General features: G+C 41.1%; 1 protein-coding gene across 3 annotated transcripts in view; it reads right to left on the bottom strand.

The window, feature by feature from the left end:
- Positions 1 to 12,790: 12,790 nt before the first annotated feature.
- MAGED1 (MAGE family member D1) overlaps positions 12,791 to 17,926 on the bottom strand; it is a 46,785-nt gene continuing 41,649 nt past the window's right edge. For 2 of the 3 annotated variants that reach the window (XM_033201975.1, XM_033201974.1), the window contains exons 6-12: positions 17,674 to 17,753; positions 17,416 to 17,507; positions 17,110 to 17,189; positions 16,660 to 17,018; positions 14,855 to 14,967; positions 13,206 to 13,591; positions 12,791 to 12,999 (exon numbers count right to left, since the gene is read on the bottom strand). In XM_033201975.1, the coding sequence (XP_033057866.1) occupies positions 16,750 to 17,018; positions 17,110 to 17,189; positions 17,416 to 17,507; positions 17,674 to 17,753 (521 nt within the window). In that variant the 3' untranslated portion in view covers positions 12,791 to 12,999; positions 13,206 to 13,591; positions 14,855 to 14,967; positions 16,660 to 16,749. The remainder of the gene's footprint in view (positions 13,000 to 13,205; positions 13,592 to 14,854; positions 14,968 to 16,659; positions 17,019 to 17,109; positions 17,190 to 17,415; positions 17,508 to 17,673; positions 17,754 to 17,926) is intronic. The other variant, XM_033201976.1, reaches the window with a different exon arrangement.

Below are 17,926 nucleotides of genomic sequence, written 5' to 3'. Positions count from 1 at the left end.
GAAAACACATTTTTTCAAGTACCAGTGGAACATTCAATAGGATACACTATGGGGAAAACTTCAACAACATCAAAACAATGCACGTCATACGGAGTATGTTCTCTACCCATAAAGAAATGAAACTAGTAATCAACAACAGAAAAACAACAGAAAATCTACAGATACTTGTGAATTAAACAACGTATTTCTACATAATTCATGAATCAAAGAAGATTCTAAGGAAATTTTAAAAATACATAGAACTATTAGACAGATCAACGAGACAGAAAGTTAACAAGGATATCCAGGAATTGAACTCAACTCTGCACCAGGCGGACCTAATAGACATTTACAGAACTCTCCACCCCAATTCAACAGAATATACATTCTTCTCAGCACCACATCGCACTTATTCCAAAATGACCACATAATTGGAAGTAAAGCACTCCTCAGCAAATGTAAAAGAACAGAAATTATAACAAACTGTCTCTCAGACCACAGTGCAATCAAACTAGAACTCAGGACTAAGAAACTCAATCAAAACCGCTCAACTACATGGAAACTGAACAACCTGCTCCTGAATGACTACTGGGTACATAACGAAATGAAGGCAGAAATAAAGATGTTCTTTGAAACCAGTGAGAACAAAGATACAACATACCAGAATCTCTGGGACACATTTAAAGCAGTGTGTAGAGGGAACTTTATAGCACTAAATGCCCACAAGAGAAAGCAGGAAAGATCTAAAATTGACACTCTAACATCACAATGAAAAGAACTAGAGAAGCAAGAGCAAACACATTCAAAAGCTAGCAGAAGGCAAGAAATAACTAAGATCAGAGCAGAACTGAAGGAGATACAGACACAAGAAATCCTCCAAAAAATCAATGAATGCAGGAGTTGGTATTTTTATAAGATCAGCAAAATTGATAGACTGCTAACCAGACTAATAAAGAAGAAAAGAGAGAAGAATCAAATAGATGCAATAAAAAATGATAAAGGGGATATCACCACCGACCCCACAGAAATACAAACTACCATCAGAGAATACTATAAACTCCCCTATGCAAATAAACTAGAAAATCTAGAAGAAATGGATAATTTCCTAGACACTTACACTCTCCCAAGACTAAACCAGGAAGAAGTTGAATCCCTGAATAGACCAATAGCAGGCTCTGAAATTGAGGCAATAATTAATAGCCTACCTACCAAAAAAAGTCCAGGACCAAATGGATTTACAGCTGAATTCTACCAGAGGTACAAGGAGGAGCTGGTACCATTCCTTCCGAAACTATTCCAATCAATTGAAAAAGAGGGAATCCTCCCCAACTCATTTTAGAGAACTTTAGACCAATATCCCTGATGAACATCGATGCAAAAATCCTCAATAAAATACTGGCAAACCGAATCCAGCAGTACATCAAAAAGCTTATCCACCATGATCAAGTGGGCTTCATCCCTGGGATGCAAGGCTGGTTCAACATACGCAAATCAATAAACGTAATCCAGCATATAAACAGAACCAAAGACAAAAACCACACGATTATCTCCATAGATGCAGAAAAGGCCTTTGACAAAATTCAACAACCCTTCATGCTAAAAACTCTCAATAAATTCGATATTGATGGAACATATCTCAAAATAATAAGAGCTATTTATGACAAACCCACAGCCAATATCATACTGAATGGGCAAAAATTGGAACCATTCCTTTTGAAAACTGGCACAAGAGAGGGATGCCCTCTCTCACCACTCTTATTCAACATAGTGTTGGAAGTTCTGGCTAGGGCAATCAGACAAGAGAAAGAAATCAAGGGTATTCAGTTAGGAAAAGAAGAAGTCAAATTGTCCCTGTTTGCAGATGACAAGATTGTATATTTAGAAAACCCCATTGTCTCAGCCCAAAATCTCCTTAAGCTGATAAGAAACTTCAGCAAAGTCTCAGGATACAAAATTAATGTGCAAAAATCACAAGCATTCTTATACACCAGTAACAGACATACAGAGAGCCAAATCAGGAATGAACTTCCATTCACAATTGCTTCAAAGAGAATAAAATACCTAGGAATCCAACTTACAAGGGATGTGAAGGACCTCTTGAAGGAGAACTACAAACCACTGCTCAGTGAAATCAAAGAGGACACAAACAAATGGAAGAACATACTCATGGATAGGAAGACTCAATATAGTGAAAATGACCATACTGCTTAAGGTAATTTATACATTCAATGCCATCCCCATCAAGCTACCAATGACTTTCTTCACAGAATTGGAAAAAACTGCTTTAAAGTTCATATGGAACCAAAAAAGAGCCCGCATTGCCAAGACAATCCTAAGTCAAAAGAACAAAGCTGGAGGCATCACGCTACCTGACTTCAAACTATACTATAAGGCTGCAGTAACCAAAACAGCATGGTACTGGTACCAAAACAGAGATATAGACCAATGGAACAGAACAGAGCACTCAGAAATAATACCACACATCTACAGTCATCTGATCTTTGACAAACCTGAGAAAAACAAGAAATGGGAAAAGGATTCCCTATTTAATAAATGGTGCTGGGAAAATTGGCTAGCCATAAGTAGAAAGCTGAAACTGGATCCTTTCCTTACTCTTTATACGAAAATTAATTCAAGATGGATTAGAGACTTAAATGTTAGACCTAATACCATAAAAACCCTAGAAGAAAACCTAGGTAATACCATTCAGGACATAGGCATGGGCAAGGACTTCATGTCTAAAACACCAAAACCAATGGAAACAAAAGCCAAAATTGACAAATGGGATCTCATTAAACTAAAGAGCTTCTGCACAGCAAAAGAAGCTATCATCAGAGTGAACAGACAATCTACAGAACGGGAGAAAATTTTTGCAATCTACTCATCTGACAAAGGGCTAATATCCAGAATCTACAAAGAACTCAAACAAATTTACAAGAAAAAAACAAACAACCCCATCAAAAAGTGGGCAAAGGATATGAACAGACATTTCTCAAAAGAAGACATTCATACAGCCAACAGACACATGAAAAAATGCTCATCATCACTCGCCATCAGAGAAATGCAAATCAAAACCACAATGAGATACTATCTCACACCAGTTAGAATGGCAATCATTAAAAAGCCAGGAAACAACAGGTGCTGGAGAGGATGTGGAGAAATAGGAACACTTTTACACTGTTGGTGGGACTGTAAACTAGTTCAACCATTGTGGGAAACAGTGTGGCGATTCCTCAAGGATCTAGAACTAGAAATACCATATGATCCAGCCATCCCATTACTGGGGATATACCCAAAGGATTATAAACCATGCTGCTATAAAGACACATGCACATGTATGTTTATTGCGGCACTATTCACAATAGCAAAGACTTGGAATCAACCCAAATCTGCATCAGTGACAGACTGGATTAAGAAAATGTGGCACATATACACCATGGAATACTATGCAGCCATTAAAAAAGGATGAGTTTGTATCCTTTGTAGGGACATGGACGCAGCTGGAAACCATCATTCTCAGCAAACTATCGCAAGAACAGAAAACCAAATACCGCATGTTCTCACTCGTAGGTGGGAATTGAACAATGAGATCACTTGGACACAGGAAGGGGACCATCACACACCAGATCCTATTGTGGGGACGGGGGAGGGGGGATGGATGGCACTGGGAGTTATACCTGATGTAAATGACTAGTTGATGGGTGCTGACGAGTTGATGGGTGCAGCATGCCAACATGGCACATGTATACATATGTAACAAACCTGCACGTTGTGCATATGTACCCTATAACTTAAAGTGTAATAATAAAAAAATACATAGAACTGAGTGAGAATTTTAAAAATCGACATGTGTGGAATACTATAAAGCAAAGATGAAATGGAATTTAGAGTACTACATGCTTACATTAGCAAGAGGGAAGATCTAAAATCAATGATCTAAGTTTCTATTCCAAGGAACTAGAAGAAGAAGAACAAAATGAACATAAAACATGCAGAAGGAAAGAAATAATAAAGATGAGAATAGAAAACAATAATACTGAAAACAGGAAAATTATACAGAACATCAATGCAACAAAAGCTGGTTTTTTGAAAATATCAATAAAATTGATCAACTTCAGTAAAGCTGACAAAAATAAAAACAGAAAAGATATAAATGACCAATATCAAGAATGAAATAAGACTATCACTACAGACTCTGCAAGCATTAAAAGGATAATAGGGAACATGACAAATAACTTAATGCTTATAAAAGCTACAACTTAGAAGAAATGAACCAATTTCTTAATACTACAAGATACCAAAATTCAATTGAGATGAAATAAGTATATATCTATTAAATAAAATAATGTGTAATTTCAATGCTCCATAAAAACAAACCTAGAGGTCCAGGCAGCTTCACATGAAAATATAACCAAGTATTTAAACAATTAGTATTGAGTTCACACAATATAAGATACAGATAATATAAGAATAGAAAAGACTTCCAAACTAATTTAATGACCAAGTATTTTCCTTTAAATTAAGGAATAAGACAAAGATGACCACTGCAGCCATGTCTATTCAACATGGTATTAAAGTCCTATCCAGAATAATCAGGAAAAGGAAAAGAAAAACAGTAAAAAGCATCCATACTGCAAATGAAGAAGTAAAATTATCTCTGTTTACAGATGACATGATCTTTCTTATATGCTGAAAACTAAAGATTCCACACACAAAAACTGTTGGCACTAATAAATAAATCCAGGAAACTTGTAGGATACAAAACTTAAAACACACACAAAAAATTGCATTTTATACAGTAACAATGAACAATTCAAAAAGAAAATTAAGAAAACAATTCCACTTTCAATACAATTAAAAAGAATAAAATACTTGGGAATAAACCTAACCAAGGTAGCAAAGAGACTTATATACCAAAAACCATAATATATATATTATATTATATATAATATATTGTATTATAACATATATATAATATAATATTATAATATATTTTTTATATATATGGTACTGGCATAAACATAGACATATAGACCAATGAAATAGAATAGTGTCAAGAAATGAACCTTCATATATGTAGTTAAATGATCTTTGACAAGGGTACCAAGATTATTCAATGGGGAAATGACAATCTTCGACACATGGTTCTGGGAAAACTGGACATCCATCTGCAAAAAAGTAAAATAGACCTTTTACACGATAAAAATTAATAAAAATAGTTTAAAGATTTAAATGTAAGACCTAAAATTAAAAACTCCTAGAAGTAAATATAGGAGAAAATCTTCATAACACTGGATTTGGCAAATAATTTCTGGTTATGACACCAAAAGCAAAAAATAGACAAATGGGACTACATGAAACAAACATGTTTGTGTATCAAAGGACAAAGTCAACACAGTGAAAAGGCAACATACAGAATGGAAGAAGATATTTGCAAAGTATATACCTAATAAGGGATTAATAAGCAGAATATATAAAAAAATTATACTGCTCCACAACAAAAAATTAAATAACTCACTGGGCACAGTGGTTCATGCCTTTTATCTCAGCTCAGCAGAGGCGGGAGGATTACTTGAGTTGAGGAGTTCGAGACCAGCCTGGGCAAAATAGTGAGAACCTGTTTCTAAAAAAAAAAAAAAAATCAATTAGCCAGGCCTGGTGGCGTTCACCTGTAGTCCTCACTGCTCAGGAGGCTGAGGTGGGGGTATCACTGGAGCCCAGGAGGTTGAGGCTGCAGTGAGCTATGATTGCACTACTGCACTCCAGCCTCGGTGACAGAGCGAGACCCTATTTCTTAAAAGAAAAACACAAGTAACCCAATTATAAAATGGATAAAAGACAGACGTTTCCCCAAAGATTATATGCAAATGGCCAGCAAGTATATTGAAAGATGCTAAACATTGTTGATCATCAGACAAATGTAAATCAAAACCACAACTAGATATCACCTCATACTGATTAGGATGGCTGATATCAAAAGAGAGAAAATAAGTGTCACTGGGGATGCGAAGAAATTGGAACCCTTCTGCACTGCTAGCGGGACTGTAAATGGTGCAACTACTATGGAAAATAGTATGGTTGTTCCTCAAAAACTTAAAAATAGAACTACCATGTGTTTCAGTATTTTCACTTCTGGGTATATATCCAAAAGAATTGAAATCAGGATCTCAAAGACATGTTTGCACACCCATGTTCATAGCAATGCTACTCACAATAGCTAACAGGTGGGAGAATTCAAAATATCTATTGACAGATGAATGATAAACAAAATGTTTTATTATTCAGATTTGAAAAACAATGGACTTTTATTAGCCACATGCTGCAACATGAGTGAACCTTGAAAACATTATGCTAAGTAAAATAAACAAGTTACAGAAAGACAAATACTGTATAATTCTGTTTATGGGGTATATCATGTAATTCTGTTTGTATGAGGTATATCGCTTGAGCTTGGGAGGTTGAGGCTGTGATCGTGCCACTATACTCCTGCATGGGTGACAGAGCGAAACACTATCTCAAAAACAAAGCAAAACATCATGCTGTACTCTGTATATATATACAATTTTTGTCAACTGTACCTCAATAAACCTGAAAAAGAAAGAATGACGTAAATAAAAAGTTATTTTTGCACAATAAACACAGTATTAATTAATGAGGGAAGAATAATTAAGGATACTAAAACCAGTCGGAAAAAAAAATGACATTAGGTATGTGTCTAATGCCCCAGGAGAAAGTGTAACCTGCCCAAGCTTGTCTTTAAGGCTTTTCTTCAATCTGGCCTCAGCCTACACTTGTTATTTTGGTCCCCTCTGGGCCTGCTAGTCCAGTCTGTCTACATCATTCACCTGCCCCTCTCCACACCAAATCAAACTTATTAAAATCAGCTCCCACATGTAAGCCCTTTTGCATCTTACTGCTCTATCAGAGACAGGGAAGGTTGATGCCAAGCTCCAGATTCAGAGGCCATCCCAGTCCTTCCCTATCATCCTACTGCACCAGTCTCACCTCCACCAGGATATCCAACCAACCACTCAGGGTACCTACCACAGAACTCTGCTGGGCACACATTAATTTGAGGATATTTGGGCTTTTAGGTGTCTTATCCTGGAAGTGCAGATATCACTTCTGTACACTGGCCAGAAATAGTCATACAACCCCAACACAACAAGAAAGTTGGCTGGGAAATGTAGGGGAGTGCATGAAAATTCAGTTTTTGCCAAATAGTGTATTTCCTCACCTACTTTCATAGATGAGTAAACTCAGACTCAGAGAGGCGAAGATACTTGCTCAAAGTCACACCACTGGAGAAACGTAGGATTAGAATCTAGGATTCTCTGATGGTGAAATCCAAGTTCTTTCCACAATACCATGCTGCCTTTGCCCTCCTAGAGCTCACAGTGTCCAGCCCCTTTGTAATCCATACATATTCCATTACTTAATATTTTGTTTGCAAGCAATGATGTGCTGGCAAATGGTTAATAACTGGTTCTCTGATTTTAAAAATTCCAAGTTGGTAGTCTGCCATTTTTCACAAAATTAATAATCCCACCGTGGCCAATTTCACTGAAGGCAAAGGTGGGATGAGCTACATACAATACACTGTCTCAAGCTGGTACAAACTGGCTTCACCACATGATTGGTCACAATCAATAAGAATTTTTTCTTGCCAATGTAAATAAAATGGATTTTGTTAGACAGATGTTAGATGCTCACAGAACTGGAGGGAGACTGGAGAAAGCAACTGAGAAATGGATAAGAGCATGAAACACAGACAGGAATGGTCTGATAAGGATGCTACTCTGGGGATAAAAATCATGTAAGCCTTTTTTTTTTTTTTTTTCCCACTCTTGTGTCAATCACTTAAGTTTCAAAGTCCAAGGAGAGGGCATGTGATTGACTAAGAATAGGTTGCATTCCTGTCCCTTGGCACTATTGGAACCAGAGAGAAATAATCTGATTTACTCCTTGTCAATAGGGGGAGGAAAACATCTAGACGTGTCATTCCACAAAGACTACATATTGGTTTTCTATTAATGCATAGCAAACAACCACAGACTGAGTTGCTAAAACAACACCCATTTATTATCTCCAAGTTATTATAGGACAGAAGATGTGGTATGCCTTGGCTAGGTTCTCTGTTCAGGCAAAACGGAAATCAAGATGTCAGCAGGGCTGCCTTTCTTTCTGATGCCTTCCAGTCTCATTCAGATTATTGGCAGAACTCTTGTACTTGCAGCTATAGTTCTGAGATCCTCATTTCTTTACTGGCTATCAGCTGAAGGCCTCATCAAGCTCATAGAGGCCACCCGTATTCTTTGTATGAATGTAGCATCTCTATCTTCAAATCTAGGAATGGAGAATGTCCATCCCTCTCAATCTTCAAATCTCTCTTCCCAAGATGAGTGCAGTACCCTCGAAAGTCTTACTTGAGTACGTCAGACCCACATGATTTTAAGGTCAACTGATTTTGGATGTTAATTACATGCACAAAATCCTTTCACAACAGCATCTAGATTAGTGTTTTACTGAATAACTGCCAAAAAGTCTATGTACACCAGAGGGCAGGGATCTTGTGGGCCATCCTAAAATCCTATTTACTACAATTGGAAACTGTATTATCCTAAAAGGAAAATGGGTGCAATCAGGATACCAACAAGACAAATATTCACCACAGTTCATTTGGCTAACACATACATATTTTTTTTTGTCATCCCACACTGAAATTTCACAACAGTGAATGAGGCATTCTGTAGGATCACAGGTGGTGATAAGACAGAAATATTATGTGTAGGGAAGGCAAATCCATACCTAGAATATTCACTTATTGCTGACAAATCATTAAGTCAACAAACCCCTCCATGATGTCATGGGCCCAATGTAATTAATTTACTGCCAGGTACTGGGCTGGTCCTGTTTGGATTGGTACATATCAGAAACTCAGGATAGTGTTGGAAAGTTGCGCACTCAGCAGTAGGGGTAGTCATATCAGCCTTTGTGACAGCCTTTTGTTAAGGCCATACATAGCCTCTGTTCACGCCACCATATCACTTTGTATAGGTGCCCATCTAGCAAGTGCAGGAATAGCTGAGAAAAGAGTCTTCTTGACCTCCAATGAGTAGGTAATACTGTTCACCTGATTACTAAGAGCTTATTGGTGAGAATTCACATTTAACACTAAGTCTCATGCTTTGGATCAATCCCAAGAAGTCCACATACCACTTCCCTAGACCTCTTTTTCGGATATTTTCCCACATGTCCTTATTCAAAATCCCTGCTAAACTAGGATGAACCATTATCCCTGGATTTGGATCTGCATGCAACAACTTACGAGACTTTTGGTTTTCTTTCTTTGGAAAGGAGTGAATGCACTTTTGTCTGTATGAAAAATAACTGCATCATGTTACACAGTGACCTTTTCCCAAAGAGTGCAAAGTGAAGAAGTGTGTGTAGTACCATGGAATACTATGCAGCCATAAAAAAGGATGAGTTCATGTCCTTCACAGGGACGTGGATGAAGCTGGAAACCATCATTCTCAGCTAACTATCACAGGGACAGAAAACCAAACGTTACATGTTCTCACTCATTGGTAGGAGTTAAACAACCAGAACACATGGACACAGGGCAGGGAACATCACACATTGGGGCCTGTCGGGTGTTGGGGAGCTGGGGGAGTGAGAGCATTAGGAGAAATACCTAATGTAAATGACGAGTTGATGGGTGCAGCAAACCAACATGGCACATGTGTACCTATGTAAGAAACCTGCACATTGTGCACATGTACCCTAGAACTTAAAGTGTAATTTTAAAAAATTCCTATAGAAATTAATTAAAAATAATAATAATGATTAAAAGGAAGTGAGCATTTGGTGATAAAAAAAGAAGTATGTGTAGTACATGCTAGTCAGATGAACTTCAGTGAATATTTGTAAAAATAAAAATGCTTTTTAAATTTAAATTTTTATTCTGATATAAGTGAAGACTTACAAAAAAAAGTTGCAAAACTAGTTTAAAAAATTCCTGTTTACACTTAACCTAGACTCTTCAATGTTAACATTTTATCACATTTGGGGGGCACACAACGGGAAAAAAAGTGGTAGACAAGGAATAGCAAATAAATTTATCTTGCATGCCACTTTCAGTCAATAGGATGTGGTTCTCCAGACAGTGTGTTTAGAGGGAATCTGAGGCTTCAGCCTCACACAGGGGAAAGACCATTGCGATTGATAGCAGCATCTGTAAACATAAGAAAGAAAAAGTAAAAAAATCAATGACATATATCAAATAATAAGGAATATACATACCAAAGAGTGCTGCCCCATACTTTCCTCACCTCCTTACAGTGAGTTTCTTAAGACTCCTAGCTCATACACATAAATACAACTTTTTGGACCCTATATCCCCCAGAGACCCTAACTGCCCAATGTCTTTTGTCTCTCCATCCTTCTCTCTCTCTATGTATGTGAACACCCATGCACACTTTCATAAATATTTGGAGACTAAATTACAAAGACACTCTCTTACAGAAAAAAATAATAAAATCAAAATAAGGCCACTAACATTAATATAATATTGCTGTCTAATCTAAATCTAAATACTTTGTTCTGATTTTGCCAATTGTGCAAATTACACAAGAATTTCATGAGCAGGGAAGGGACAGAATCAAACCTATTCTGGGGTGTGCACAGAGCAGAATGGCCTACTGAAGCCTGGAGTAAGGTGCAGTCCATAGGGATGAAGCTAAGGGAGCTTCCACAGGCATTAGGCATCCTCTGTCAGCCCCAGACCCCAAAGATGCAGCCCCAAACCCCAAAGATGCACCCTCCTCCTTCTTCAGGTTCCCTAAAACTCCCACGTGATCTTCCACACTCCTGGTGTTGCCACAACCACATTGTCCTCCAGGTAAACTTTGCCTGGCACTGACCACCCAAGGCAGTGGCCCCAGGACTCTTCCACCTCTTCAGCACCTAACATGGCTTGGAGGATCCACAGAGCTACATCAATATTACACAGATGAGACTGATGTCCTGTGGACCTCAAGAGCTATGGGCAGCCATAGAGTTCATCTCTCATCTCCATCCCCATTTACAAATAAGCAACTGAAGCTCATAGAACTAAAACTGTTAGGGGCAGAGGTGACAGGATGCCCTGTTGGCTGCCTCTTAGGCCTGGTGTCTTCCCCACACATCACCCAGACAAGTCATGATCTGTACATAGTATGAAGCTAGGGGTGTGGGTGGTGATGGGGGGGAGGTGATACCTCATGGAAGACCTGTGCCTACCTTGGGGGCTTATGGACAGATGGATTGTTCTTTTCCAAGGCTGCAAGGTGGAGTCCATCCACCTGAATGTAGAGGCTGTAAACACACACCAGGAGAAGGCTGAGGTAGGTGGGGGACTCTGTTGCCCAAGCTGGCTGTGGACACAGCACATGGTGGAAGCACCTTCACAGAAAGGCTGCACCAACCCCACCAAGTCTGGCTGTTTTGCATCAAAAGGTGGAAAAACCACCACCCAGAAATGCAGGAACTACAGCCCAGACCTCATCATGGAGATGCAGGGCTGGCGCAATCCCTGCCAAAAAGGCCTCAGGCTGAGATTTCCCCCAGGCCTACCTGAGGGTCAGGATACAGGCCTGGCTGAAAGAGGAGAGCCTGGCAATGAGGACAAGAGGCAGGGGAGGTACTAGGGCCCTGCACTGCTGTCTCCTTCCTATTTATCCTGGGCTCTCTCCTCAGAATGTGGACATCACTCAGGAACTTAAGGAAGCAGTGGACACCATCCCTACCCACTACCAAACCCTTCCCAGGAGGCCAAATTGCCTTTGCTCCTTTTTCTGCCCCAGGAGCTCCTGTCTCTGCCCTTGTCCACATGTCCAGATACCACCAAGCACCTAAGGAAGTTATGGCCTAGGCCTAATTTTGTCCTCAGTGGGAAAGCCTAGCTTCCAGCATAGAACTCGGCAGCTCAAGCCAAGTTCCTGCTCACAGTCACAGTCAAAGGCTGTGCATGGAGCTTTGTCTTACTTTGTAATTCTTGTTCTTGAGGTAACAAAGGCTTCTCTTTCTCCCTGCAGGAGAGAAGAGGCCATTGTGAAGCCTCCTTCACTGTCCATACAATCCTGTCTCGATGAGGCAGCCCCGGTCCTGTGCAAGTGGGAAGATTGTGAGGGTCTCCTAGAGGGACAGGCTCCAGGGCAGCATTTCCAGAGATGGGGAGGAATGCCCGTGAGCCCATCCCTTTATGAGCAATGTGACTAGGGGTATATCTTCCTTCTCACAGAGGAGACTCTGGCATCTAACTCATAGTGCTCTCTGCTCCTACTCCTGCTGCCCTCCTGGAGTTATTTCACTTTCCACATGGGTTGTATAACCAACACCCTAGAATCACAGGCCATGGACCCCTTATCTCCAGAATAGTCACCTTCTGTCTCCTTCAACTACCTACTCTCTGGACTTTATCATCACCTGGAGTTCCACCTCCTCTGTGTTCTTAAGTGCAACTGTCTGAGCACCTATACCCCCTCTCACTATGCAACTTCTCGCAATGTCACTCCGGGACACCTAGCAGCATATCTGTCACATGAGAATCACTTAAGTGATATTTATTGAATAAACTATACAAGTTCTTGGGTCTCGTGTTCACTGATCCTGCCTTTGTATCCCAATCCAGTAGCTGGATCTTCCCATATTTCCACCTGCTGAAAGCTGATCTACCCCCTTCAAACTAGAGCTGAGGTCCTGTCTCTCCCACATAAACATGTTGCTTGCTCCCCAAATATAGGGGAAAAAAAGAAGCAGACAGCACATCTAATTCACTTTGCAATTTCAATGTTTATTTCTGATACCAAAACTTGACAGCACACAAGGGGAAAAAAAGCAGTAGACAAGGAACAGCAAATAAATTTATCTTGCATGCCACTTTCAGTCAACAGGATGTGGCTCTCTAGATAGCTGTGTTTAGAAGGAATCTGAGGCTTCAGCCTCACACAGGGGAAAGACTATTGCGATTGATAGCAATATCTGTGAACATAAGAAAGAAAAAGTAAAAAAATCATGATATATATCAAATAACAAGGAATATACACACCAAAGAGTGCTGCCCCATACTTTCCTCATCTCCCTACAATGAGTTTCCTAAGACTCCTAGTTCATGCACATAAACACAATCCCATGGACCCTATATCCCCCAGAGACCCTAACTGCCCAATCCAAAGTGATGTACCTACCCAACATCTCACTCAACCCAGAAGAAACCAATGGCACCAAAGTTGGCAGCAAAGTTGGCACTGGCTGTACCACCAGGACCAATAATGGGACCAGCAAAGGTCTGAGGAAATCTGGAGCGGGCATTCTGGTGGTATCTGGCCCAGAAAGTAAATGGAATTCTGGACCAGGGATCTCCAAAATCTCCTTCCTCATCCCAGGTCAGCAGCTCAAATTCAATATCATCCCAGCTCCAGGGCCCAGACACAGCCTCATCTCCAATTCCCATGCGGGTTCTTGCTTCAGCCCGGGCTTCGGCCTCAGCTGCAGCAGCATCCAGAGCATCCAAGGCCTCATCGGCAGCCTCCATGAACTGTGCAGTCCAGTCACGAGGGTCTCTTTTCTGAACCTGAGATGAGGAATAGAAAACAAAACAAAATCTATTTACAATAGCCAAGATACGGAACCAACCTACGTGTCCATCAATGGATGAATGGATGAGGAAAATGTGATACACACACACATAGTGAAATACTATTCAGCCTTTAAAAAGAAGGAAATTCTGCCATTTGCAACAACATGGATGATGCTGGATGACATTATGCTAAGTGAAATAAGTCAGACACAGAAAGACAAATACTGCGTGACTTCACTTATACATGGAATCTAAAAAGGTCTAACTCATAGAAGCAGAGAGTAGAATGATAGTTTCCAGGGCCTGGGGTCAGGAGGGATGGGGAAATATTGGTTAAAAGGTACAAAATTTCAGTTAGATAAGAAGAATATGTTCTGGAGATTGACCGTATAGCATGATGACTATAGTTAATAATAATGTGTTGTTTATTTAAAATTGCTAAAAGAGTACATTTTAAATGTTCTCATCACAAAAAAAAAAATGTCAAGTATATGAGGCTACGGAGAGTTAACTAGCTTGATGTAATCATTCCACAATGTACGTGACATGTATTATCAAAACATCATACTGTACCCCATAAATATATATACTTTTTATTAGTCAATTAAAAATAAAAGAATGCGCTGGGTACGGTGGCTCATGCCTGTAATCCCAACACTTCGGGAGGCTGAGGCAGGCAGATCACTTGAGGTCAGGAGATCGAGACCAACCTGGCTAACATGGCGAAACCCTGTCTCTAATAGAAAAATAAAAATTTAGCCAGGCATGGTGGTGGCACGTGCCTGTAATCCCAGATACTTGGGAGGCTGAGGCACAAGAATCGCTTGAACCTGGGAGGTAGAGGTTGCAGTGAGCCAAAATCGCGCCACTGCACTCTAGCCTGGGCAACACAGCAAAACTCCATCTCAGGAGAAAATAAATAAATAAAACAAAACAAAATACTTAAAAATTACATTGTACACCATAAATATATACAATTTTTGTCAATTATACTTTAGTAAAGTTGGGAAAAAATAAAAATACTTTAAAAACCTAAAAAAAAAAACCCAAAACAAACTCATAATTGTATTAGCTAATATATTAACATATGTTAGCACCTAATACATGTTAAGTTTACCTAACAACAACAACAAATACCACCAGCAATGCAGCACCTACCACGTGCCATACCTAGGATCTCATTCCTACCCTGGACCTTTCCCAGCCAGCGAGACTTCATCCCTTGACCTATCAATGCTGGAACAGTTCCTCCATTACCTCTGCAATGAATCTCAGCACTTTCATCTTGCTAGTCTCATGGTAGGAACGGAGACCCCAGAGGAACTCATACTCCGGGGGTTGCTGTTGGGCACTCGTCTGTAGTCCAGTATCTGAAAGAGCAAAACAGTCTTTGTGTCTACCTACCCAGGCAGAATGGTAGTCCAATAATGAAAAATAATCCTACATTTTTTAACATCAGATTTCAAATAGCAAATCCCCCTCGGGCTCATTCCTGAACACCATCAGGGTATTTACCCCTTAATCATCAAGCCTTGAATTCCTGCACTAGAACACTAAGCACTCACTTAGAGCTGCAGGCGAGGCTTGTACAGGGTCACAGAAAGGACAACACTTCATTTCACTCCTTCTGCCTCAGCTCTAGCTCCAGATTCTTGTAATCTTGTCAGTGAGCCACAGAGGTCCATTGAAATGATTACAGTGTAGTGCAAAAGTGTCAGCCTGGCCCAGCCTTGGGAATGTCTACTGTGGGGATGGTGGATGGGTTTCACTTGCAAGACAACTACTTAGAAAAGTAGAAAAACTAGAAGAATTCTGGCAGGACACGGTGGCTCACACCTGTAATCCCAGCACTTTGGGAGGCAGAGGTGGGTGAATTGCTTGAGGTCAGGAGTTTGAGACCAGCCTGGCCAACATGGTGAAGTCCCATCTCTACTAAAAATACAAAAACAGCCGGGCATGGTGGCAGGCACCTGAAGTCCCAGTTACTCAGGAGGCTGAGGCACGAGAATTGCTTGAACCTAGGAGGTGGAAGTTCAAGCGAGCCAAGATTGCGCCACTGCACTCCAGGATGGGCAATAGAGTGAGACTCAGTATCGAAAAAAGCAAACAAAAGAATTCCCTGGGTACGGTGGCCCATGCCTGTAATCCCAGCACTTTTGGAGGCCGAGGCAGGAGCATCACCTGAGGTTGGGAGTTCGAGACCAGTCTAACATGCAGAAACTCCGTCTCTACTAAGAAGACAAAATTAGCCGGGCGTGGTGGTGCATGCCTGTAATCCCAGCTACTCGGGAGGCTGAAGCAGGAGAATCGCTTGAACCCCGGAGGCAGAGGTTGCAGTGAGCCAAGATTATGCCATTGCACTCCAGCCTGGGCAACAAGAGTGAAACTCTGTCTCAAAAAAGAAAATAAAAGAAAAGAAAAAAAAGAAAAAAGAAAAGAAAAGAAAAGAAAAGGAAGGAAGGAAGGAAGGAAGGAAGAAGGAAGGAAGGAAGGAAGGAAGGAAAAGAAAGGAAAGAAAGGAAAGAAGGAAGGAAGGAAGGAAGGAAGGAGGGAAGGAAAGGAAGAAAGAAAGAATATAACCATGAGGAGTATATGCAATAAATACTCCTGAAGACATACATGTTTCTGTATGCACAGAAACACAAATGCACAGGTACAGTGTAAGAAATGAGCTTGAGAAGGGCTTTCTTTTATTTTTTTTGAGACAGGGTCTTGCTCTGTTGCCCAGGTTGGAGTGCAGTGGCATGATCACAACTCACTGCAGCCTCAACTTACTGGGCTCAGATGATTCTCCCCTACCTCAGCCTCCCAAGTAGCTGGGACTACAGGTGCATGTCACCACGCCTGGCTAATCTTTGTATTTTTTGTAGAGATGGGGTTTCGTTATGTTTCCCAGGCTGGTCTTGAATTCCTGGGCTCAAGTGATCTGCCCACCTGAGCCTCCCAAAGTGCTGGTATTACAGGCGTGAGCCATTGTACCTGTCCAGGAAGGGCTTTCTAAAGCTGACCAGCACACAGGCAGAATCATAGGGAGCAGGAAAAGCCCCTTAGGCATCACTTACTTCTGCTTTACAAACTCGTAGGTGAGAAGTTTCCTTAGATCTCCAAGGAGGGGATGTCTCACCCTGAAGGTAAAAAAAGGAAACCCACAATCAGAGGCTATTACCATGCCCAAAGAGCTTTCCAGAACAGAGGTCAGAGATGAGAAAAGAGGCAGAGAGTTCAGAACTGTTCCCCCATCCACCCAGGTCACATCTTTGGGCTCTGAACATCCCCAAACCAAACCCTCCAGACCCCCAGGTTAATGCAATCCTGGGACCATCCACTGTTGCCAAAGGATGGTACAAACAGGTAAGAGATGAGAGAGCCCAATCATACCCAGGACGCAGTCCCATCTTGCGTAGTGCCTCCCAGAGGACAGCTGCAATGGGAGGCAAGGGGAGACAAGGGACGGAAAATAAGCATGGAAATCAGGCTGTGGCCAACCCCCAGCTGCAGGTCCAGCCACTCACCCTCACTGGCACGGTTGCCATTCATGAAGATGACACCCAGAATCACCAAGAGGAGACCGAGCTTGGGTGTGTCTTTGGTCCTAAGGGAATATAGAAAGAATATATTTTCAGCAGCCATTTGCATGAGAGACGCCAACCAGCTTACCCATCTAGCCTCCCCAATATTCCTCAGCTAGGGGAGAATTATACCCCAGCTCTGCCCATGACCTGCCCGTGACCCTGAACCCTGGACCCTGATCTATGTGAAACTCCTGGAAAGAAAGCACCACTGAGAAAGGCCATGCTCCACCTTCTTTCCCATCTTACGTTCCCAGTATGCCAGCCAGGGACTCAGGGGTACTGATGAGAATATACAGGTGTTCTTCTTTGTCAATTTCTTTCAGCTGAATTCCAAATTTCTACAGGGACAAGAAAACAGACCATGAAATTACAACATCTAGCATAAGCTACCCATAGGCAGACACTCACCTCCCTGAGACTTGCCCTAAACTCCCAGTAGGAACCCCATGAATCTTTGAAATCAACTTTCCCCATTATTCCTGTCCCCAAGGGCTGCCTTCTCACCTTCTCTAGGACAAAGCATGCACGTTCAATGATTTCTGGATAAACATCAGTGTATTCACGGATGATATCTCTCAGCATTTCTGTAGGAGAGAGGAGGGAGCCATCTGAGCCGAGCGGAGGCCACAGAGCAGCAGTCCCTTTGCCAGCCCTGCTGTGGGTAGCACAGTCAAGATCCTCAAGGGTGAAAAGAGCCAACCACGGAAAGGAGGGGACAGAAAGGGAAGGGTCATACAAGCAGAAGAACACCAACAGA

Source organism: Trachypithecus francoisi, unplaced genomic scaffold, assembly GCF_009764315.1.
Source record: "Trachypithecus francoisi isolate TF-2019V2 unplaced genomic scaffold, Tfra_2.0 Lachesis_group6, whole genome shotgun sequence".
NCBI lineage: Eukaryota > Metazoa > Chordata > Mammalia > Primates > Cercopithecidae > Trachypithecus > Trachypithecus francoisi.
The sequence above is the reverse complement of the archived record's forward strand: the minus strand, read 5'-3'. Positions and strand labels throughout refer to the sequence as shown.